The sequence below is a fragment of the Stegodyphus dumicola genome, chromosome 4 (genome assembly GCF_044657685.1).
Source record: "Stegodyphus dumicola isolate Sdum_Otavi_A_Nest chromosome 4, ASM4465768v1".
Classification (NCBI taxonomy): Eukaryota; Metazoa; Arthropoda; class Arachnida; order Araneae; family Eresidae; genus Stegodyphus; species Stegodyphus dumicola.
In genome coordinates this window covers 79,169,542-79,194,820 of record NC_140771.1, presented here as the reverse complement: position 1 = coordinate 79,194,820, position 25,279 = coordinate 79,169,542, and the positions used below count along the sequence as shown (strand labels likewise).

Below are 25,279 nucleotides of genomic sequence, written 5' to 3'. Positions count from 1 at the left end.
TTCATATAAATGCTGAGTCATAAGTTCTCCTAGACAGATGCCTTCTCGCCTTCGTCCTTCTAACGCTTCCGCTATGCTCCTCTTTATTCGTTAGAACGTTATGATGTATTAAAGTTTAAAGTCAGTCGTATCTAATAGTTCAATTACTGAATAAGTTATTTGATTAACTTCATCTGGAAAAAGTCATCTGCTATAAATTAAAATAAAGATATGCTTGCTGTTAAAAGTGAAAAGTCCTGAGTCGTCATTTTTCTCCGTGTTTCAATCACCCCAGCTTCGTTAACCATCTGCCAGAACGTGTAATGGAATAGCTCACCATTCGCCCACGATGTGTTGGAATAACTGAAAACATTACATATATATATATATATATAAAGTGAGAGAGAGAAACAAACGTAAGAAATTTAGAACCAAATCGAATCCAGTAAAATCCAATATTCCAGAAAATAAGTAAAAATTTGTGTTTTAAAATAAAAATTTGTGCGCAAATTTTATTAATAAAATATTATTTATATACCATAAAATAATTTTAAATATCATTTTTAAATATCATATAAAATATCACAAATATATATATATGTGTGTGTGTGTAGGATAAAAAATATGTAAATCAGCTTTATAATTTAATTTAGTAATAGCCTTTTAATTCCTCTTTTTTAATTTGGTTATTTCTCTTTATTCTAAAAATAATAATAACATTTCTGAATTGCGTCATTCCTAGATTAATCTATGCCACAAAGCTTGCGTAACGTTGATGACGTAATTATTGCGGAACCTAAACTCTGAGAACTGAAACTTTTCTAACGTAAACAAAAATTTTCCCCTTTGGTGAGCTGCCATGTTAGATAAATTTTTACTTCGCTTGTATCTCTGTATAAATTCTTCGCTGTGTAATTTTCCTATCGCAATAATACTAAAAATGTTAATGTTCTGAAAATAGGCACGACTGGAGTGCCAAGTGAACTGTAGCTATAAATGTGAATTTAAATAAAAATGAAATTTAATCTACTTAGACTGCCAACTTTCTTATTCATTATGGATCAGCATTTCAGTATCCTGCGCAATCAGAATTCTTCCTCTTCAGTATGCGTCTACTACGTTCTAAGTTGGTTTTGATTGGACTGGTTAATTTGTTGGAGCATGGCTGGCTCGCTGTTCTCCGTTATTGTTTGATGAGTTGCCCCTGTTATGGTCCGGGAGTTTCACCCCTTGCAACTGCAACAACAACATTCTAAGCTGTCAAATATATACGCCATAAACACTGCTACTATGTTTTTTTCTCTGAACTCATGAATAATGAGTGGGGCATAGTGAAACCTGCAGGCTATGTCCTTGATGCCTAATCATAAATATTGTATCATTATAAATATTGTAAAAACTTTGGCTTTCTTTTCCTGCGCAATCAGAATTCTTTCACTTCAGTATGTGTTCTATTACGTTCTAAGCTACCAAATATCTATGCCATCAACATTGCTACTACGTCTCTTTTCTTCCCATGATATAATGTAGAGAACCATCGTCAATCTGTTAAAGCTTACTCCAAGTCATTTTATTACATTATAAGGTATTTCTCTCGCCTTCTTAACATGCCTTCATGGTCTAGAGGTCAGCACGCTCGGCGCATATTCGAGAGATTCATGGTTCAATTACCAGCGAGGGCATCGCTCAATTTTCACATCTCCTGCTTCAGAATAACCTAATGTCTCTACAGTGGCACACGAACTGAAAAAGGCGGTGGATGATTATTCTCTACCACCAGGATTTGACGATTGGGTCCCCTAATCCCCAGTCGCCCTTTAAAAGGGAGTATATAAGGTATTTCTCCTGCCTTCTTAGCATGCCTTCGTGGTGTAGAGGTCAGCACGCTCAGCGCGTATTAGTTTCCGTGGTTCGAGAGTATTAGTTTTCGTAAGTCGTATTCGTTTCCATTGTTTCACGTTTCAAGAGGTCCATGGTTCGAGTCTCGGCTATGGCATTGCTCATTTTTCATGTCTCTTGCTTCGACGTAACCTAAATTCTCTACAATATATATAAATATATAGCAGTTAAATATGCATATTTATATAGTTAATTTTTATGTGCGTATTTGAGTCTTTCTATGCTATCTGATAGGATTCCGATCGAACAAACTATGACTTCGTAATTTAAAACGGTCCTCCGTCTTTGAATCAAGCAATGTTTCAGCTTGCTTTATGTCTGAATTTACGTTAGAGACTGAAACACATCTTCTGAAAGTAACTTGAAAGGTATCGACAACTTCTTTTTTCTTCTCATCAGAGAATCTAAGCACTGTGCCTGTCCCTGCTTTTGAGTTCGCTTGGTCCTTTGTGTTGCTGTTTCCTAGTTCACCTGCTATAAACAGAGATGGGAAATGCCGTGTTACGATTCATCATGCCCTTAATCGTAAATGACGTGTTTATTGAACTTGGCTGTTCCATAACCGTCAAATATCCTACAGCCATCGCGAAAGCGCACCCATGCTATTGCCTCGGATATTTGAACATTTTTATAATGCGAGCGTCTGATTGGCTTCTGATACAGCTATGGAAGTTAAAGTTCTATTACTTCGTCTCAAGTTTTATTCCCAGAGTTTAATCAGGCTTGGTGGGTAAGGTTTTTCTCACGCGCGACTTACATATAGTTCCCAAAATTTGTTCTCCAGAAAGGCATGTATTCCCATAAGCAAAGAGCTCCAGAAAAGGAAATATTGTACCTTAAATTGATTATATTATACCTTCTAAATATAAATATGAAATAATAACATTTGAACAATTTGTAATTTATTTTAGAAAATATAGAATAGAAAAGTACTGGAAAATTTTCAGTGACATTTTGCCACAAAACGTTTTTAGTTACTTAGTTTCAGTCAGTAACAAAGCTGTTAGGTTTCTTACTTTTCATTTAAAAACGATTAATTAACATCCAAAGTGACACTAAAGACAAAATTTTAAAGAAAATAATTTTGCGAATAAATAGTTGGAAAAAACACGAAAACGGAAATTTAAGTATATATAATTGGCAATTCTTTAGTTTTATAACATTCCATTATTATTATTGCTTTCTGGTTATTTATTTAATTTTAGATGGAGCTATTTTCTTTCCTACTCTATTTTCAAGAGAAATAAGTATGCACGGTACCTTCGGAAGTTATAATAATCTTAATATTTATATCCTTAAATTAGTTCAGATTTTCCTGTTAAATTCTTACGATTATGGCATTTATTCATTTACTGTCGTGTTACTGTAGCCTTGCTTTCAGACGTCTTATAATTTGTTTTAGAATTTTTATTAGCGGAGAAATTATCTTTTCATTTCTCATTTCCTATTTATTTTTTAACCTTTATAGGGTAATAGTTAATCGTATCATGCGATACTCAATAAAAAACGAGTGTAATAATAATTATGGAAGTTTCGAGCTTGTAGTAATACATACACAGTATTTAAGTTGTTGTTATTAAAATATGTAGGAAATATTCCATAACTAATGGTTCAAAAATGCTTCATACTTAAACCAATAATTCAGGTTAAGACTGCTACGTATTCCATTTCCTAGGAATTTTATAATCTTTAACTGAGACTTCTATGTAAACTAATAGCTCAGAAACAGTGGCTTCTGCCTTGCAGTATAGTCTTTTTTTTTTTCATGTCTAGCATGATACTATCAAATATTATTTCACTTTATCAGTATAATATTATCATTTCGAGAGGATGAAATGAAAAATTTAGCTAAACTTCATAAATCTAGTAATAAGCCTTTTTGATTTGAATAATATTTGTATGCATCATAAATTAAAATTTAGTGTTACAAAAGTTTCGATTAATTTATCATCATTAAAAATTAGTTAACATGTAAAATCTTTATTAATGCAATTGTCATATTTAAAAAAATAAATATTCGAAAATCTGATTCATAGTACTTTTTGAGTTCATTGGATGGTGCAAAAACTTTGCGTCCATCGGTCATTAGGGCAGTGTAAAATCGGCCAGCAATCAATATTTCCTTGTAGTATGCTGACCACCAGTTCTTCAATAAAAAATATTGTTCCACGTTTTAAAGAAACACTTTGGTTTGAATTTCAGCCATCGAAAGACTGATTTATAATTATTGGATACATTGCGATCCAGTTTTTAGATCAGCGTTGGCAGCAGTCAGATGAATGGTTAGACATGACGTAGCACCAAAAGAATTTCTCTTTGAAGAAAAGTTAATTTACAGATTTCTCTGTTTTTCATTCTGTAGATTGTTATTAGATACTTTCTTGATAGCTGAGCTTTTGGCCAGTTCTGGAGCAGGAGCTGTGCAGTCACCCATTAACAGGCGCATCAGTGCTTCCACTGGACCATCAAACAGAAAGAAACACGCTGCAGATAGGGCATACGACGTCATGATGTGTCCGAAGAAAAAATATGCCTGAAATTTAAATAAACACGCTTTAGAATTTCAAATGTTATAAAAAATAAAATAAATATGTTTTAGAATTGTAAATATTGTCAAAAATTTAAAATAACTATGTTAAAGAATTGTAGACGTTGCCAAAAGATAAAACGAATATGGTTTAGCGTTGTAAATTCTTTCAAAAGTTAATAAGGTATTTCTCCCGCCTTCTTAGCATGCTTTCGTTGTGTAATGATCAGCACGCTCGGTACGTATTCGAGAGGTCTGCGGTTCGCGTCCTGGCGAGGGCATTGTTCATTTTTCATGTCTCCTGCTTTCTAAACTGCAGTGGCGCCCGAACTAAAAAAGCTGGTGGATGATGATTCTCCACCATCAGGATTTGGCGAGAGTATATAAGGTATTTTTCCCGCCTCCTTAGCATGCTTTCGTGGTGTAAGGGTGGGCTCGCCAGGCATATATTTGAGGGGTCCGAGTCCCGGCGAGGGCATTGCTCATTTTTCATGTCTCCTGCTTCGAAATAATTTAATATCTCCAAAGTAAGATAAATATGCTTCTGAATTGTAAATGTTGTCAAAAATTTAAAATAAGTATGCTTTAAAATCGTAAATGTTGTAAAAGACTTTAATCAAATAAATTTCTATATTTTGTTTTCTAATTTCACTAATAACACAATTTACGGATTTAAATAACAGGAAGTTTGAAATTAAATTTAGAAATGATTTCTTGTGGAATATACAGGAATTGATACAAAAATGTATGCAACTTGTTTTGTTGTAAAATAAAATTTTACGCAATGTCTTGAAACTAAAGTTAAAATATACCGAAGTATGATGATAATGATACGATGGAAATCAGTCCGCAAATTGAATCTGCCCTCTCCAGGAAAGAGAGCATTGCTCCGCTGATTCGGACTCCAGTTCCGATGTTCCCGATATCATTGTAAATACGCAAACCATTTCGAAAGAGGAATCGAGAGACTAATTGCTGAAAATCTGGCATTTATATCCGTTTCTTTTAACCTTCTGTAAGCAATTTTTACATATAAATGCTCCTGTTAGCTCTTCAAAGATCTGCTCATTTAAAATCTCCTTAAAGAAGTCAGGCAGTTAATGCCAAGCACTGGTTCTGGTCAGGAAAAAAAGAACTGAACTTTTTTTATAAGTCCTTCTAGTCGTCTAATGTCGATATTATGTAATATTCCCGATGTTCTGAAAATTACATTGCAAATACTACTAGACTTTCAATGCAGGAAGCATGACAATTCAACTGAGTCTTCGCTAGGATTTCAAGCACAGATTTTTCACTTATCAGTCATACTGCTAACCACTGATATCATAACAGCATGCGTGGGGGGGGAGATTATGCTACACTTAAAGGACAACTAGGAAGACGCACGAGAACTTGCCGATCAAATCCAGGAGATGACGAGTTATTACACTTACGTTACGGGAGCATGTACTGAGGGGATGTAATAATATGTTACAAGATATTGTGGTCCACTTAGTAATCTGTTATTAAATATATAATTGGCTTGAATTATTGTGTTTCGATTTCATTATTCTTTCCTTTAAAAAAAGAGGTGAATTTGTGTTAGAATTAGTTCCTGAAAATTACTTAAATACCTCTTTTTAATAGAATTAAAACAAGCAAGCATAAATTAGTTGCCCGTAAAAGTTTCAGGTAATAAAATTTGCAGTTATGTGTGTCGAAGCAAGAAACTTGAAAAATCATCGTTGACCTACCGGCATTAGAACTCGGCTATTCCGATCGATAGTCATAAATGCTACCACTTACACTATGGAAAAAGGCAGTGGGGAATTGGAAATGCCTTACAATCTCCCCTACATCAAAAAGATTGGTGAGGAAGAAGACCCAGTCACCAAATCCAGGTAGAGACAATTTTTTGTCCACGACATTTTTGGTGAGGGAAAAAACCCAGTAGTGCCGACTACATTTCAGTCGAGCGCCGCGTGTAGAGTCTATAAGGCTTTTTCAAACGACACCGGAAATTCAGTTGTACCCTCTGCGTGGTTCAGACTTCAGATCTTCCGTTTGCTAGCCGTATATACTACTAGTTATGCATGCACTTTGAAGTGGGGAAGCTAAAAATACCTTACAAAGTTAATGGCTAATCGCACAAATTTGTTCTGTTTAACTTAGGTTAAATCTAAACATAGAGCCCTTTATGAATCATATTTAACCTCTGAACACCAAAATATATGGATTGTTAGAAACATTTTGAATCCTCTCGAAAACCTTTCAATATGCTGTTGCTTGCAACTTAGCTTATAGGACCTGTTGATTGTTAAAAAGCCGGCTGATTCAGACAGGGAAAAGATGTATGATCGATCCTACTTACCAAAATAATATGATTAGTCTGTAATCTCTCCCGTATATATCCAGTGAGAATATACTGTATGAGAGGGTGTATAAGGTAAACCATATATGTCAGCCGGCTCAGTGGAATGAAAACCTTCCAAGAAAGTATTCTGTTAATAATACCTGAAAGGAAAGAATATCGTCAAATAAATGTGAACTATTTGTGATATTTCATAGGGAAGATTTTGTAAATATACAAAATAATGTTTTAATGCATATCACTGATATAATAAAACAAACGTGAAAACATTGCTTATTCATTTTTCTTATTATGATAAAATTGTAATGTTAAAAGACTGCCAAAGAAAGGAAGAGATTTACTTACCCGTAAGGTTTTTAAGATATATATTTTAGAAATATAAACATACTGATGACGTTTATGCATTCATTTTTAGTTTATGTTTGATTGCTTTTCAGAATGACGTAGAGTTTTAAGGCTCATTGAAATTTTATGCTTTTTTTAGGGGGGGGGGACTAACATACAATTTAAAAATACAAATTCATTTTCATTAATTTTTCAAATGCATTAAAAATTACTTGGTTGTCAGCTCGTATGCGTATAGTATATGAGCTAATAAGCTTTTCAGCTTTATGAGATGGTTGTTTATACTCAAGCTCAATATTGGTTTGTAGTTTATGTTCTTCCTCTATTAATACAGATTTGTCGCTTGTGCATAAACATATACTTGTAGCCCCGCTGACGGAAATAACTTGAACAAAATAACACACGTATAAATATATATTGTGCTCAAGACGACTGCTGGGGGCAGTGCAAACAAATGCTGGACGAAGACGAGAGTGCATGATGGAAGAAGGGTGCATTGCGGGTGTGAAGAACAATTTCAGTTACATATTTACAGAGTTATGGATAGGTAGTTACAAATACTAAAAGTAATAATAAGTAAAATAATACGTAAAAAAAGGCAAAACAGTGGAAACAATACATAAAATAAGGCAAAATACATAGTTCAAGGTTCATAATTCAAGGTTTTCAGTTCAAGGAGATAAATATATACAGGGAATAAGAAAAGCCGAATAAGCTAACTTAAGATAAAATTAGTTCACTACAGGTACAGAGCATACAGGGGCTGTGCTGGTGACGAGGATGGTGGCTGAGAATTACTCCAGCCTGTCTGAGATTTTGCGTGCAATGTTTATGCAATCGCATATGCGTTTCAATGCATTGCGATTTTTTGAAGTAGCTTCGGCCCATGCATGGATGTGGTTTGCTACTGGTTGCCTAAGATGATATTTGGCGGTCTCTCTGCAAGCGAACAGATAGTGGTCCGGATCTCCTACCATCCTGCATGAGCAATGCTCGTTTTCGCGTCGTCTCAAGCGATGCAGGTAAGTCATGAAGGGACCGTGTCCTGTTAGATACTGAGTGAAGTGAGACGAGCCACATTTTAGAAGCCGGCAGACTTTTGGAAAAAATCTGTAAACTCTTCTGCCGGTGGTCTCTGTCTCCCACAGATGTTGCCAACGTTTGAATAATTCTCTCTCGAGCTCAGCTTTTAAGAACGAACCCGGGAGAGGCACGTCAAGTGTGCGAACGTGGGGGTCAGTTACTGCTCTTTTGGCTAATGCATCTGCAATTTCATTACCCAGTATTAAAGTGTGGGCAGGTACCCACTGGAGTTCAGGCTTATAGTATTTAGGTGTTCTTAGTAAGAGTTTTTGTATGGCCCTGACGAGTGGATTTTTACTACATGTGTCTTGGATTGTCTGGAGGCTAGAGGCTGAGTCTGAATATATACTGGAATAGTTATTTTCCAGTGCGTAGACAAGAGCAGCTTTTAATGCAATCAGTTCAGCCTGAACATGAACATATACTGGTTGGACTTGTGTGTTCTTCCTGGAAACCTTCGAAAAAAATCTGAAAGCCCCCCCCCCAAAATAGGAATGATCCATCGCCAAGCATCTCTTAATTATTAAATAAATGAAGAATTTGCATGCATGTACGTTTCTAGCATTGGCCGAAAATAGCGGCAGCTAGACCCACTAAATTTAAAACATATATAGTCCTCCACCCAAACATATGCATTTCTTAGTCAAAATTTTGAAATTCGAATTTTGTTTTATTTATTTCAAATTATGTACGAATTTAATCATATTTTGAATAAAAAATCAGCGATTTAAAGGGAATGTGTTGCCACTCGGCAAAGTGTAAGATAAGATATTTATATTCAAATTTAATTAGAAACCTCGGCGATTTAAAAAAAAAAAAAAAAAAAAAAAAACACGTTGCTACTTGGGAAAACGCAATACATTTGTCTTTCGAGTTTAATCCAACAAATCTACGATTTAAAAGAATTATGTTGCCACTGCCCCAAATAAAATACTTTTATATTCCATGTGGCTGCTATTCCACAAACGAAACAAACTGCTATTCGATAAAATGCAAAATATTTAATTTTTTCCTTACAAATTTATTCTGCTACTGAGCAACAGCCCAAGCGATATAAAAGCAATAAATATATATATATTCATTTCAATTATTATTAATTACTAGTTGAACTTGGGAAATGACATTAGCTGGATTTATTAAAATCATATTATAAACATTACATATGGATTATAATAATTATTTTAGGCAGCTGGGCTTGCAAGCGGCTAGTATTTGATTAAAAATAAAAGTTGTTAAAACTCCTGATTTGTTATTGGATTAAGAAGGTGTTCTTTCGAGGCACATTGTACTTTCGAGGGTCCCCGACATCTATTTCCTTTGTTTTTAAGGGGGGAACGGTATTTTAGGAAATTATAGGATGATTGTAGGAATTATTGGAAATTATAGGGCATCTGACCCAAAATCTGAGTTCAGCCCAAAGTCTTTTTCATGCTTACAGGTTACACTTAATCTGTTAGTTCTACTTTAGTCCTATAATTCTCACGGACGTGAAGCGAGTTATTGCTGTGTCTGAAAAAAATCGCAGTTAAGAAGGTTATAATAACCTTTATATTTAAGCAGAACTAGGAACATAACTGTGAACTCTTGTGATATAATAACCAAAACTCAAATTTAAATTAAACACTGAACAATAGTCAAAGACTACACAAATAAATTCACGGTGGTTATAATTAAAGTTCCACTTTCAAATGGTCATAAAAGGAAAACTACTGGATCAAATGTTATCAAATTTGGTAATCGTTTTGTCGCGAAAACGAAAACAAAGTTCAAAAACTCACCACCAGGGGGAGAAATGGCGCTGTATGCAATAATGTTAAACGACATAAGGGTCGGAATCTAACTTAACCTTCTGTTACACAGGTTTAGCATGTTATATACCCATAAGAAACAATGGCCTAAACACAATTACTATTTAAAAGCGATAAAAGTCGAGTGCGCCATCCGAATAATGGAGACTTTCGTCCGTGAAAACTACAAATTAGCGATTAGAAAATATGAGATCGCAAATTATTCGCAAAAGTGTGCGTATTCCGGAAATCCTTTTCTTACGGATTTCTAATTTGTGATTTTTTAGGCCTGAATTCGGCCCTAGAACATGAAGATTTGGTTTAAAACGTTTTTAATCGTTTCTAAAACGAAGCTGTTTGTAGGGTGAGGCAAAACCGCAATGGCTTACAGGAGGAAGAAGAAAATTATTTACGCAAATAAATTTAAACAATTTGGCGTAATTGAAAGATGCGATACACCGACGTGTCCGGAATATTCATCCTGATATGCTAATAGCTGCTGTTCAGAATGCAGTAATGCGATGATTTAACTTGCTTTCGGAAAATGGTGGACGACACATTGAACATGCTTTGTAACACGTTTCAGAAACGATTAAACGCATTTTAAATCGATGTCTTCAAGTCTTTAACAATATTGCATACAGCACCATTTCCCTCCTAATGGTGAGATTTTGAATTTTTTTTTTTTTTTTTTTTTTTTTTTTTTTTTTTTTTTTCAGAAAATAAATTTCCATGACCTCGTTTATACGATTAAAACGTTTGATAAAATTTGGTCCAGTAGTTTTCCTTTTATGACCATCTTAAAGTGGAACTTTAATTATAACCACCCTGTATTACACTAAAACCTGGCTTAATACTTCTACCAGCGCGTAGGAATCAAGTATCGGCGACGAGAGAACCGCAAAGCCAAGAAATTATAACTGTTAAAGAGGCCAGGAACTAACCACGTAGAGCGCGAATGCCAGAAGCATTCTCTTCCTCAAATCCAAAAATCTCAGCTTAAATACTCACTTCTAATTTGCATTCTGGTGAGGAATATGGAAGAGAGAAGTTATAATAAAGACTCAAATCATAATAGCTGATTAATTAAAATAAAATACCATCCATGCTTAAGTGGTATACAGTTCTTGTAAAAAGCATTTTCATTAATAATAAAATTAAATTAATAATTAAATCACTCCTTAATAAAATTAATTTTTAAATCTTGTTCACTGTTTACATTCAGTTGCGTTAATTTATTTGCCGAGTAAAACTCATGATCGCTGTAAGAACATAATGACTGACTGCATATTGAAAACGAAAATATGTCTTACCTCCATAACCAGCAACACAGATGACAGTTATCCAGGAGAGACCTAGAGCCCAGGCTGTCCTATGGGTGGCAGCATAAGCCAGAGCAGCTGGCGTACTAGGCATATTTCCTTTATTCCAATCCAAGACTCCGTACACAACGGCTGCAGTCACAGATACCGCACTTCCCCAACCGATGATGTGATGATACTATGATAAGAATAAAGGAAAAAAATTATAAAAGGCAACAAGATTCATATCTATTCAATTTTTCCAACTCCCTTTTTAGAGTATTTCCCTTTCCTGGTATGATGAAATAAATTTAAACATGGGCAAGATTAAAATTTATATAAGTAATCTACTGTTTTAAATAATTACCGAAATTATTAGCACCACGCTTTTTTCTACGTCTGCTTTCTAACTTCAGAAAATTGTTTATAAATTTTTGTTCTTTGTTTCCTGTTTCCTAAATAATATTTTCTGAGTTTTTCTTTTTATATGGGAAGTTATCTTTCATTTTTTTTTTTTTTGCAATAAAGAAGGTAGGAAAAAAGGCCATTAACAAAATAAAAATCACTCACAGTTTTCAATTTGATCTCTCTGCATGTATAGAAGAAGTATCCGGTTGCCAAACCTACGCAATAAGGTCCGAGATGACAATAAGGCTTGCTGATGATGACGTGATTCAAGAACTTGCGCTCTCTGAGGGAGGGATAAAATCATAAGAAATTAGAACATTATTATTACGCATTTGGAATAACTGATTTTAATCAGATTCTTATATTTTATCACAGAAATAAATTATGTACTAAAAAAATTTAAGCTCAAGCACATAAATAAAAAAGATCGCTTTTATCGTAAATTCAGCATCAAGGAATAATTTTGTCCCTTATTAAGTAATTTAGAGAATGCGAGTGAGATATATATTTTTTCTTGGATATCCAGTTGTAAAGAATATTTTTGCTCCTCTAAGATCTCATAGGAAGTCAAATAATTAAGCAACTTTGTAACTTCTTTTTGGTATATCACAAAAATTTCCACCAGGAAACCCGATCCTCTTAGTTCCCCCATTTCCTTTAAATGCTAGATACTAGTTTCTCATAATCGCAAAAGATGGCGCCACTATGACTGCGCAAAGCAATGGTCTGTGCACCATATTCTCAGTAGTAAAAGGATATGAGACGAAACTATCTGTTTTTGAATAGTATTTTTGCAATCCCCCCCGGGGGTCGACGTAGAGAACTCTGCGAAGCTACTGGCTAGGATCTGTACCTAGGCAGTCTCGGCCACGGGGGTATAAAATTTATGAACTTGATGGTTCTGAAGGCTCTGGGAAAGGTCACTTATTGGCCGGCCTCGGAGTCTGGCACGTCCTAGCGCGGCGTGGTGCTAGTAACCCGTGGGGTTTTCCCCCGGGGTCGCTGGGTAATGTCCCGCTGCGACGGGCTCGCCCGAGCGACTGGCAGGAGCAATTGACGACCGGTGCTGCCTGGTGACGTATCCAGGTGGTGCGCGACTCTGCTGGAGGGTAATAGTGGAGGTTGAACCTCCACGACGTGCCCGAAGGCAGAGTCGACCTGTAGTGAGATTCAGTTACTCGGAACAGGGAAGCCGAAACCCATAGTATTTTTGCAATACAGAAAGGCATTATCTTTGCATAACATCTTGGCTATTTGTATTTAGTTTCTGCCAAAAATTTACTTTCGAATTACGGTCATAAACATTTTCCTAATCATATTTATGCAAACTGAGATAAAAATTTGAACAATGAGTTTTTAAATGCTAACATTTTCTGAATATCTTACATGTGTTGTGTCCTTGTTGATTTAAGCTCACTATGAAAAGCCGACGGCCTTTGGTGGAACTCTTCTTCATATTCAGATCATTTACTGTTTTGAAACTTACCATTCATTCAATCTGTGCCAAAACTGAATACTACTAGCCATTATTTGCTATCCTATTGTTTCATTTATATACGTAGATTAACCTATTGATGGTCATCAAACAACTCAGCTTGCATTCTATTAAGGCATCGTAGTGGGCGCAAACGAATACAGCTCACATTACAAATTTACGACTGACAGTTATCACTTTCATTTGGAAATAAGGAATTGTTTAATCTCGCAGCCTTCAAAGGGTTAAATATATTTGCGAGACTTATCAATGACTTTGCGTCTAAGTCATAGAAAGTCCATATTTCAATTCTTAGCGTCCAAATGAGGTATGTATTTGGCAGATTTTCTGGTTCTTCTCTATTATTTTCCCGGAGTAGAAATATATGGTTTAACGACTCTGTGATGGATAATCGTAGGTCCTTGTAGTTTTCCTCAAGTGTAAAATAAATACGAAACAGTTTTCCTCGGAAAATCCTCAATGAGTATATTCATCCTTAGGCAGATAGACCTCGGGTGCTTTACTGTAATAAATTAATTAAGCAATCGCATATTTATAAATATTTATTAACCTTCAAATATTAATGGCTTCAAAAGTAGATTGAGTTCATCATTTAAAAAGAAATAAACTCGATGACATAAACAATGAATGAAACATTTCAAATGAGTAAGAATATATTGCTCAGTGTAAGCTTCATTTGCTAACGTTGACAGTTTTGGTAATTGGGTTGACAGTTTGGGTAAATGAAGTATTTACTCTTGTGTGTGTGAAATGAAAACCCCAATTATTTACAAAAGAGTTTATGAAAAACGTGGCTACAGGAAATTTGTTTTAGATGTAAATCCTAGACACATATTTGGGATTAGAAAGTTTCCAAAACATATATATTTTTATTGCAAAGGCACTTATACATTATTGGCCCCCATGCATCAATAATGGATGATACTAGAGCATGAAAAAAATACGAAAATAGAATTATAGAAAACCAAAACAGTAATTAACATCATTATAATAACAATAATTCTATCGAAACTAGAAAATTAGAAAAAAAATATTCGCTGGATATCAACTGCATCAACTTTCTATCCCGCCAGTCTCGACTTTATAGCTTTCCTTACTTCAACGAGGCATTTTAGCAAATGACCTCTGTCCATTTCAAATCTCTGGTTGAGCAATGAGCAAAAGGGACTATCATGCAGTACAGATGTTTAGCTAGACAATCATGTCCGTTCTCGAAAGGGAAAGCCGCAACTGCGATGGATCTGGAAGAGTCCGGGATATTACAAATCGAATCCTTCCACTTCTTCTTATTAATTCTACAAGTAATTTAACATCAGAATTTTTCCTCATAGTATTTTTTACGATTCTTTCCATTGAAGTAAATGGTACTCACTGCTATTTAACTTCAAAATTTCAGTTCCCTTTTTAGCTGGTTTATCAGTCCATATTGTTAATTATTCCAATATGTGCCGGGATCTACTATAATAGAATAATCATCCCTTTTAAGGCTAGAAGGAAAAAAAAAAGAGTTCCTCTACAAGATTCAATAATTTTTTTATTCCGCGACATTATGTGCAGAAATCGCTGAAAGGAAAGGAAATCTGGAAAATAACAATACTTTTGAGTTGGATTGTACTGACAATAATTTGTCGCAACTCTAATTGCCTCCAGTTCTCCATCGGAATTGGTCGGAAATGGACCAAAAGAAGAATAAAATGTAAAATCTCTGAATACGCATCAGCTACAACTTTGCCGAGCATTTTTGATTCATAAGTGTATATGTGAAGCCAGTTATTCTTTCGATATTTGAAGTAAATTGTGTCCATAGTAGCTGCTTTTAGTTCACCATCGATTAATGATGGCTTTGCGATTCAATTCTACATACATCAAATGCCACTCAATTCTAGTAGCTCATCGGAGGATAAGACTAGTAAATTTCAAGAGTTCTTCTGTATCCAGAAAGGAGTTATCTGATTTCAATTTTAAAATTATCTGCAAAAATCCATCCTCTTTCTTCAGTCTTATAGGTCTAGAGATATCATAATTTCTGCACTACTCTGTCAAAAAATGCAGATAATTATATGAATATTTTCAAACAATCTTTCAGTCTCATACGCTTTGGTAAATTTTAAATGACTGTCTCAGCGAAGAATTTCTATTTGATAAAATATTCATTACGGTTTGAAAAATTTAAAATAAATTGTTTTATAGCTTTACGTGTACAATTCTCGAAGAACTGTATCTTTTATAATCTGAGTGTAAAAATCTTCAGTTTTGCTCAGTGAGAAAAACTGAAAAGGGACTGCGATGATCTGATGAATACCGCGCATGCGCACTTTACCCGAACGGCGCGCGTTTTTACCTCTCTCTCAAGTGATACAGAGTCGATATTTTATAAGAAGAAAATATCACAATAAGTTACGTTACGCTGCACGCAAACGGAATATTATGGTACTAAATTTATGTAATTACATCTGTTTATTTTGTTCGTGTAATAATAAAGTATTTGTCCGATATAGACTACGTATGCTTATGTAAATGCAAACATCACGTCAGTCTACGTCAAATTACGACGCTATATCACAGTGACATTATTCTGCAAACGCATTACAGAATATCTCTGTAAACTTAATGTATAACATTACAGAGTATTATACATTTAACTCATTAAAATATATGTCATAAATGTCATACTGACATAAATGAATGTCATAATAAATAAATGTCATAATAATAAATGTCATACTGACATTTTATGAATTGTAATTTTTGATGAGAGACTACGAAAAAGGTTAGATTTAATATTTACAGAACTCTCCCATGTACAGATTTGAGACTTTTTTCATAAAATTCCCCAACTAATTTTAAAAGGAATTTTGTAAATGTAAGTACATTTAATGGAATCAATAATTAAGGGAAACCATGCAATTACGAGAGTTTTGAAAATACAGAGTTTTCCTGAACTTCATATTTTGGATATATCATTCGTATACTCATCTATTGAAAAATTCAAGAATTTTATTCAAGGTTGTCGAGATTATTTGGAGCTTTATTTCGGAACAGGAGACGTGGAAAATGTCCTGTGCCTAGCCAGGAATGGAGCTTTGCCTGAAAAATAAGGTTTCATTGACAAATCTATTTAACATTGAGTAAATGGCTAATTCACTGAATTGGCGAGGCCAAACTAGCAATGGTTCTGGCGACTAATTTTTCTCGCCTGGTGAGAAATCGCCCCAAATGGAAAAACTTCGAGACCTTTCGGCGACATTTTGATTCGGTCCCTGTATAACTGTAAAGGGTTTCTGTAACTGAATAACTATAATTGATCTCTACGTAACTGTAACCATACCAGATTTCCAGAGAAATAGTCAAAAATCTACAAACTCAGAGACCATTCAGAGATATTTTGGTCCGTTCCATGTATAACTCTAGTTGGGCCTGTAACTGAATAACTGTAATATGTAACTGCAACCATATCCGGTCCTTATATGCAGCTTTAATCATATATTTCTTCTAGTAATTTCTAGAAATGGAAAGTACAGAGACTTCTTGGTGGCCGGGTGAAAACTATATAAGGCCGGAGACAGAATCAGTTCTTCAGTTGTTGCTGTAGTTATTAGCTCAGCGGGAGTCTGAGTACTAAGATATCTCCGGATTAGGTAGCTTTCTCTTTAGAAGAGCTTTGCATTGAGTTGTGTTTCACGTTCTTAGCAGTTTGAAATGTAACAACTTGTACTGTGAAGAGCTGTACGAGTACTTTTCTAGAAAGTTTCAAAACTGCAAAGTGTTTCTTATGGAAAAATAAATTTTACCAAGCTATTATCGATTCGAGATTCGATATGGATTCAATCCGTTAGAAACCTTTAGTTATGCAACATGTTTTTTAATTGACAAAGCAACTCAAATCTTCCCATTTATTATATTTTATTCTAATCAATATCTTTACAAAAATTTAATTAATAATAGCCTTCGAATTACTATTATACGTGGGTCTGAAATAAGTGATTTTAGAATAATAATCATTCTAGAAAATGAAATATTATTTTTTTAATAATTTATCGAGTATTGTAATTGTATTTGGAGAAAAATGTTAAAAAATGATAGTAAAATGAAGCATTTTGAGGGTTTGGGGAAACCCTAATATTCTCAAAAGAAATAAATATTAAGCCTTCAAAATATGCGGAAAAGAAAATGTTCATATCATTATAGCTTTAATCATAAAATCAGGACTACGTTATTTTCTTAACAATATCAATAGAAATATTAAAAAAATACTATTCAATTAATCATTTTAAACGCTTAATTTTGCGAAAAAAAAGTATTCTAATATTCTTTCGCATTTGATTTTAATTTGTGGAATCACAAAGTTTCTCACAATATTCGAAACCAGTGACTTGCAATACGTAACACAGACGCGACTAATAACGACGTGGTAATAAGTTGTAGAAAAATATGCAAAGGTTTTGGACCTTGAGACAGGGAAGATTCAAAAGAAAACTGACTGAGAGTTAAACCAAGTACATGAGAAAAAAACACAGAAACCTCCACATCGATAACAGGTTTGGAATAGAATTGCAGCCATGAAACTTATAAAAAATATAAGGAGTTGTGCTGGATATTTACTGTGAGCAGTTTTCATATTACATTAAAAGGTAAAATAGTATTTTATATTACAAACTACTGTAGCTCACAAAATAATGTGTTCTCGTGTGTACAAGCTACACTCTTGATTTTTATCCCTATTTTTTTGAATTCTCGTTTTCAAAATGTACCAAATTCTAATGAAACAAAGCTAGAGTAAATTATAATTAAGCGCACTCTTGATTGTACAAGTCGTATCATTCGCACCTCTAAGTGTATTGCTTTTTTGTGACAAAAGTTTGTCTTATACAAGATAGAATACGGTATCTTTTTAGCCTATTTCAGTAAATATTATTGTTGGGTGAATTTATGAGGCCTCGAAAATATAACATAAAAGTATAATTAAAATTTTGAATTAGTAATCGCTCTTATTAAATAATGAAGTATACGTATGCATGTATGTACGTGTGCCTGTATGCGTGTATGTTTCTCGCATTGTGGGAAATTGCGTCATCTAGAGCAACCAATTCTGAACACACATAGACTTCCACCAAATAAGCGCACCTCGAAACCCAAGTTTGAAATTATTTTAACGTACTTTACTTTTCGGGCGAACTTAACAAAGCTTTGATTAACACTCTTAGTGATTTAAAAGAATGCTCCACAAAGCGTAAGATATTAATTTTCAAGTTTAACCAGAAAACTTAGAGATTTCAAAGAAATGTGTCGCCACTCGACGTAACATAAGAGATGATTTAATCAACAAACCTAACGATTTAAAAGAAATGTGTTTTCCCTGCCGGAATAAGAGATTTATACTGTAGAAACATTAAATTATTTCGAAGCAGGTGAAATGAAAAATGAGCAATGCCTTCGTCGGGACTCGAACCGCGGACCTTTCGAATACGCGTCCAGTATGCTGAACACTACACCACGAAGGTAGGCTAAGAAGGCGGGAGAAATACCTTATATACTTCCCATTTTAAAGGGCGACTGGGGTTTAGGGAACCCTATCGCCAAATACTGTTGGTGGAGAATCATCATCCACCACCTTTTTTAATTCGGGCGCCATTGTAGAGACATTAGGTTATTTCGAAGCAGGTGAGATGGAAAATAAGCAATGTCCTAGCCGGGACTCGAACCACGGAACTCTCGAATACGCGCCGGGCGTGCTGACAACTACATCACGAAGGCATGCAAAGAAGGGGGGAGAAATACCTTATAATACCTATATGCGAGTATTTAGCCATTTGACAAAGAGTAAGATATTTAATTTTTATTTTAAATTGAATCTCTCTGTTATCAATGAACAGAGTAAGCGATTTAAAAGTAATACATATCTTTCATCGTTTCTCTTCTTATTAATTACTATCTGGATTACCTAATTTACATTTGCTGAATCCATTAAAAGCATTATATATATATATATATATATATATATATATATATGCTTTTTTATAATACATATATTAAGCGACTGGATCAAACAAGCACATAAAGTCTATCTACTACTTTGTTCCAATTTTGAATCATTCCAAGTCTGATCTAGAGGGCACCAATGGATGTAATCCGATAACCGCAAACCTCTCGATAGGACAACCGTGTCGACAGATTTTAAAAGCCGCAAACTGGCACAGACACGACTATCACAGCGCCATGCTTTGTGCTGAATTAGATCCCACCAATCTTTGGTAACCACTTTCTGGGACAACTACATAAATTTAAGAAACCAGACTTTTTTCATGGAAAATTTCAGTTTAAAACAAATTTATATCAAAATAATACTCACGAATGCTTTTAATTTTGATAATTGTTATATGTATTTAAAATGATAGGTTAGGAAAGTTCTTAATGGACTGTATTAATAATGCATACGCTAAAGAATTAAACATTTAACTTACTCAGGATCAGGAAAACTTGCGAGCAATGTTGGTGGTACTTTGTAATAATACGTAAGGAGACCTGTCATCACCATGGAAACCATAATCATCACCACATTAAGAGCAATTCCAAGTGCAGGACGCCTATTAAAGGAAACAAATGGCAATTACTTTTACATAAAAAATGTTATTTAAAGAGTTCATTTGAATTCCGGAAGGAAATTGTACGAAACATGGTTTAAAATTTTAATAGAAAATATAAACAACCAACAAATAAGGAACACAAAGACACTTTTAATACATATATCTATGACAGAAGGTAAAAAACTAGTATCTCGCCTACTTGATTAGCTTTTCATAAACGCACCTGAATATATTCCGTTTTAATTTTGCAAGTAGTTTTTCCTTCATTTTTTTCTATCCTAATTAAAATAGATAATTATCCCCCCAATAAAAAAACGAAGTTATTGAAATTTTGAAAAAGAATCTCAAATTACAAGAAACAAAACTAAGCAGCAACTCAAGAATTTCGAAATATCGTTAATGTAAAATATTGGAATAAACATAATCTACTTAGCAAGTTCACCAGCGGAAAAAAGGTAAAAACGCTGAACACCCGTACTTAAATCCGGTTCAAATCTCCGGTAAATAGCTGGCTGCATAGGAATTTCCGGGGTTTTCCTGACGTGTAAAACGAATACAAGCCAATTGCCTTTAAACATTTTGCCCACAGAAGTCCCTTCCTTTAGGCAAATAGCCCTCGTATGTTTTGCTCCAATCCAAATAACTTAGCCCAGTTGCTAGAATACAGAATAATCTCCGACGTAGCGTTGAATGACCCACATGAACCTTGAACTTCATATTACTAGCATTTACTTGCTGGAACACTTGAAAATCTTCGTTTACTCCAGGAACCACAAATCAACCAGGTGATGAAGATTTTTAATCTTCATTTACATCATGAAGATTAATGATTTTCATTACCTGGTAGGCTATTGGCTATTTAAATATGTTATGTAGAAGTGAAGGGGCCACCTAATAAGAATATTTAAATATGGCAAAACAGACATCGGGTAACTGTCTAAGAGGCCGATCTATTAATTGACCATAATTATTAACACCCGTACATTGCGCACGGAGAATGCGGCGATAATTTCTAATACTCTTCTCACTTAAACGAAGAAGGTACGAGACCAAATGCATAACTCCAGATGGTGACGAAATAATGATCAGGAAACTTTCGCTCTGGCTCTCCTGTACCGACTAAAAGGCTTTTCATTGCGGAAAACATTAAAAATTAACTATGTCCTAGTTGTCAATTCGAAACACAAATCTTTCATCTGTAGATGAACATGGTAACCTTACACAAGTAGAGTGCAAAAGCCGATATGAAAATTCCTTACGTTCTTTTTTACTTAAAGAGCGACTGAGAGGGGAAAGAGACGCAGACAGCTAAATCTTGATGTACAGAATTATTTTCAACATATTTTAGTTAAGGAGATACTGTAGTGATTATTAAGCTATTTGGAACACAAAACATGAAATTCCAACCATACCTTCATCGACATCAGAACCACGGATCACTCAGTTGCTAGCTGCATGTGCAAATCGTTTATTTTACTAGAATACGCATTGAAGATTGCATTCTTACATGCTTTGCAAACAAGAAGGATCCTTTAAAACAGATTGTATAAATTAATTCGATGTTCACAGCATATAGAATACTGTATGGTTTTGCCAACAGAGAAAAAAGCAAAATACTTCATCTCTGACATGAATTGATAAATAAATAAGCATTCACTGAGCTTGAGAATAGCAAGTTCAAAGGGCTTTTTCTGGTTTAGCGAATAACTATTTCGTTCTCGTATTAAAGCAAATGATTACGAAACATTTTGTGTTGCCCTCTTCTTTGCTATCTATTTTTCTCAAAAATAATAAAATTATAAATATACAGTCATTTTATTTATCTTTAAAACAATTACTTTCCCTTAACTTCAGTCTTATTAAAGAGTAACTTTAGTTTCTAAATATTCTAATCCAGGTGTTGCTATAATATATAAATAGAACACTGCGCTGGATCTTTCTTTCTCTCTGCTCACATCACACTGTAAACTTATTTTCCTACTTTTTTGCTGTTCTACTTTAAATAATAAAATACATGGGAAAATCTTCGATACTATAAAAGAGACAATTGATTATTTATTTTCCAAAGAAAGTAAAAATGATATTATTCCTGCATCGTTTGAGGTCAACGAGGAAGTAAGTGAAAAGATGTTAGATATTCAAGTTGGGATAAATTTTGCTTGTCAAGATAATTAGAATATATTAATGTGAGAATACTGAATTATTTTCTGCTTGCAAAAAAACGAGTAAAATGATTAAAATAGAAAGCAAAAAGTGGCCTGGTACGAAACAGCGAAGTACACATTGTACCTACAAATAAAAAATTAATCTAGGCTCTGGTTTGAAGCACTAAAAATTGAATCAGGAAATGAACATATAATTGATATATTTCGAAAACATTTAATTACGTTATTTGAATCTGGCAAAGCAAATGAAGGCTACTATAAGGCCAACAGGTACAGTGGGGAAACATGAAAGCAAACCATGCAGCCAGCGCGTTCGTACAGTTCGAACTAGCTCGTTTGTAAAGCCAGTCCATTTGTAAAGTTCGAATTAAGAATACTGAGCGGTCTTACATTGATTCTTCTTTAACATTTGATGCAACATAAAGAATGAAAGTGTTATCAATAGTCTATTTAATAAAGTTGGAGCAGACGTCACTTGAGCTTTTAGAGACTTTCATCTCAGCTTTTAGAGACTTTTCATCTATGACTTTTAAAATTAACTAAGGATTGAGCGCTCTTTTAAATGTCGGATCCTCACGATTAGAGAAAGAGGAGGAGAAAGTGAAGAGGAAGAAGATAAAGGAGGAGGAAAAAGAGGAAAGGAAGAAGAATAAGGAGAAGGATAAGAAAAAGAGGGAAACAAAGAGGGAGAAGGAAAGGAAGAATGAGGAGAAGGAGAATGAAAAGTAGGATAAGGAGAAGGAGTAGATGGAGGAGAAGAGAGAAAACGAAGAAAAGGAGGAAGAAAAGAAGAAGGAGATGAGAGAAACAGTAGAAGAAAGAGGAGAAGGAGCAGATGTACACTCGTAAACTTTTAGGAAAACTAGTTCATATTTGAAAGCGTACTTCTTCAGTCTACAAGTATTATTATGACCGTCTTCATATTCCACATATAGATGAAGTCAATTTACAAGGCATTTGCGGATATTATATCGAAAAATAAAAAGAAGATGAAATGGTACAACTCCTCTTCCCAAAACTGCATATAATTTAATTCAACATTTCATAAAAAGCTGATGCATATACCAAATGACATCCTTGTACGGAATATTAAATTATAAGCATTTTTTCCTGCATTTTTTATAAACTCATTTCCTCAGAAATATATTTCTCATTCAATTAATTCAGTTCTCACTTCGCGGCAAGGCAAAAATACATAAAAACTCATTTTCATTAAAAATTGAAAGATATAGAAAACATAAAACATAACCGTTGAAACAATTGAAAAAACAATTTTTACAAATAAAATTAGTTTCTAGGCAAAAACAAGCAATTTGGTGAGGTGATAAGACTGTGTATAAAACTGAAAGTTTACTTTTGGTCTCACTCGGCCAAAAAAATACTGAAGGTGCAGAAACTGAGTTCACTGTTCTCTTAAGTTTCAAATGTAAATAAATATGGCAGCTATGGAAAAAACGAATTAAGCCTAGTCGCAATTAATCAAATTTTAAATTGTTGCTAATTCTCAAATGTTGCATGCGGATTAGCTATAGTCATAGAAACCTTAACCAGAAGATAAGAACAACATAATGCAATCCTTTTTAAAGCAAAAAATGTACAATTTACCAACATATAAAAATAAAGAAACTAAGCTCACTGAACCGAGTAGCAGAGTATGCAACCAAAAAGGGAGATGCACAGCTATATGTTATAGCAGTTCCATATACAAAATTTCAACATTCTGAGTCTTTTCATTTTTGAGTTATGTAAGATACAGACGCCATGAAAATAATCTCTTCTGAATTCATTTTAAATCAGTTTTATAATTCGTTTGGGAAGAAAAAGGCCTTTATTCTCTCCTTACGTACAGATATCACGCAAAAACATTTTTAATTTGCATTCGATTGCTGTCAAAATGGATATTTTCGTTAAAATATGGTACCCGGAATTTTTCATTATTACAATACTTCTTTTACTTCGTACAAGGAAATAAAAAGCAAAAAAATCACGTTTACATAGTATTTCGAAGATCGCAGTTTTTTTTAGGAATGCTGTGTTTTTGGCCTGATCTCTATTTATATAATAGAGGCCTGATCTCTATAAGACAATAATTATGTTTTGGAGTGTTTTATTTTGTACTGTAAGAAAGTAATAACTTTATAAATAAACATCAAATTGTGGTATTTGGAAGACTTATTAATTATCATTTTTAAAAAACTCTGTTAAGGTAGTTTCCAAGTTTTTCTTTCGGTTTTTGCCATCTGCAGCATCCGGAAATAATAAAATTATTTTTAAAAGAGAAAATTTCGACTAAACATATGTTCATTTTTCATGATTCACAAATTTGTCAGTGGGAATAACTAAAACCTAAAGAATATTTTTCACAGGTTTTGATTCCCTCTTTAAAAAAAGTATTTCTATTATATACATTATATTGTTGTCTTTAAAAACTTTAAGACAAAAATATAATCAACTTTAATATTTTTTCCTTTCTACACATTCAGTAAATTTAAATAAAATTTTAAATAAAGTGTTACTGATTAATTTTAATTAATCAGATTTAAGTCAATATAAAAACATCATAGGAAAATGTAAATAATATCTTTATTGTGTGAACATCGTAAATTAAGGTAACAAAAACCAATAGATCTCATTTTGATGATTACTGTACACAAAAGTTGTATGAATAATAAACTTAATTACAGCATGCGTTAATATTACTGGAACTGTTATCTTAATTATTAAAGGAGATCTGAAAAGATTAAGGGAGCTTATTCCCTTATTTTTTACTAAATATAAATGAATGTCAAATTTTATTTATATAAAAAAATTGTACTGAATTATTAGTTTAATAATGCTATTATAAATCTAATTACTTTCTGTATAGAAAGTAATTTAATCCAATTTTATGGACAAATGTGTTTTATATCGCACATATATAGACATGGTTCGTACGGTTCTTAAGAGTCCTTAAAAGTCCTTAGATTTTTTTGGAATCGATTTTTGGTCCTTAAAAGTCTTTAATTTTGGCCAAAATCAGTAGAAGGTCCTTAATTTTAATCATCTGAAATTTCTCTCTGTTTTTACGACTGCCATTTTGAGTGTGAATTAGCATTTTGGAGGAATATTTTTGGCAATTCCCTGACGTATATGGTTATCTTTTGAATGGGTTCATGGGTTATAATTTGTTTATATTTCTAATATAAATGATGGGATACTCGAGTTTCTAAGCAAGAAGTGAAACATAAGCATTTCGAAATTCATTTTTTCTAATAAAGAGCTCTTAAACAACTTTTCGCTTTTGGATTGTGAATTCTTTTATTAAATGGTTCTAAATTTGACAACATGTCAACATTTTGGCGATTTTAAGATCAGTT

General features: G+C 33.7%; 1 protein-coding gene across 1 annotated transcript in view; it reads right to left on the bottom strand.

The window, feature by feature from the left end:
- Positions 1-3,838: 3,838 nt before the first annotated feature.
- The window catches only part of LOC118202179 (O-acyltransferase like protein-like), a 151,497-nt gene continuing 130,056 nt past the window's right edge, over positions 3,839-25,279 (bottom strand). Inside the window, exons 12-16 of the mRNA XM_035374331.2 lie at positions 19,636-19,758; positions 11,842-11,962; positions 11,284-11,470; positions 6,756-6,898; positions 3,839-4,411 (exon numbers count right to left, since the gene is read on the bottom strand). Of these exons, the coding sequence (XP_035230222.2) occupies positions 4,211-4,411; positions 6,756-6,898; positions 11,284-11,470; positions 11,842-11,962; positions 19,636-19,758 (775 nt within the window). The 3' untranslated portion in view covers positions 3,839-4,210. The remainder of the gene's footprint in view (positions 4,412-6,755; positions 6,899-11,283; positions 11,471-11,841; positions 11,963-19,635; positions 19,759-25,279) is intronic.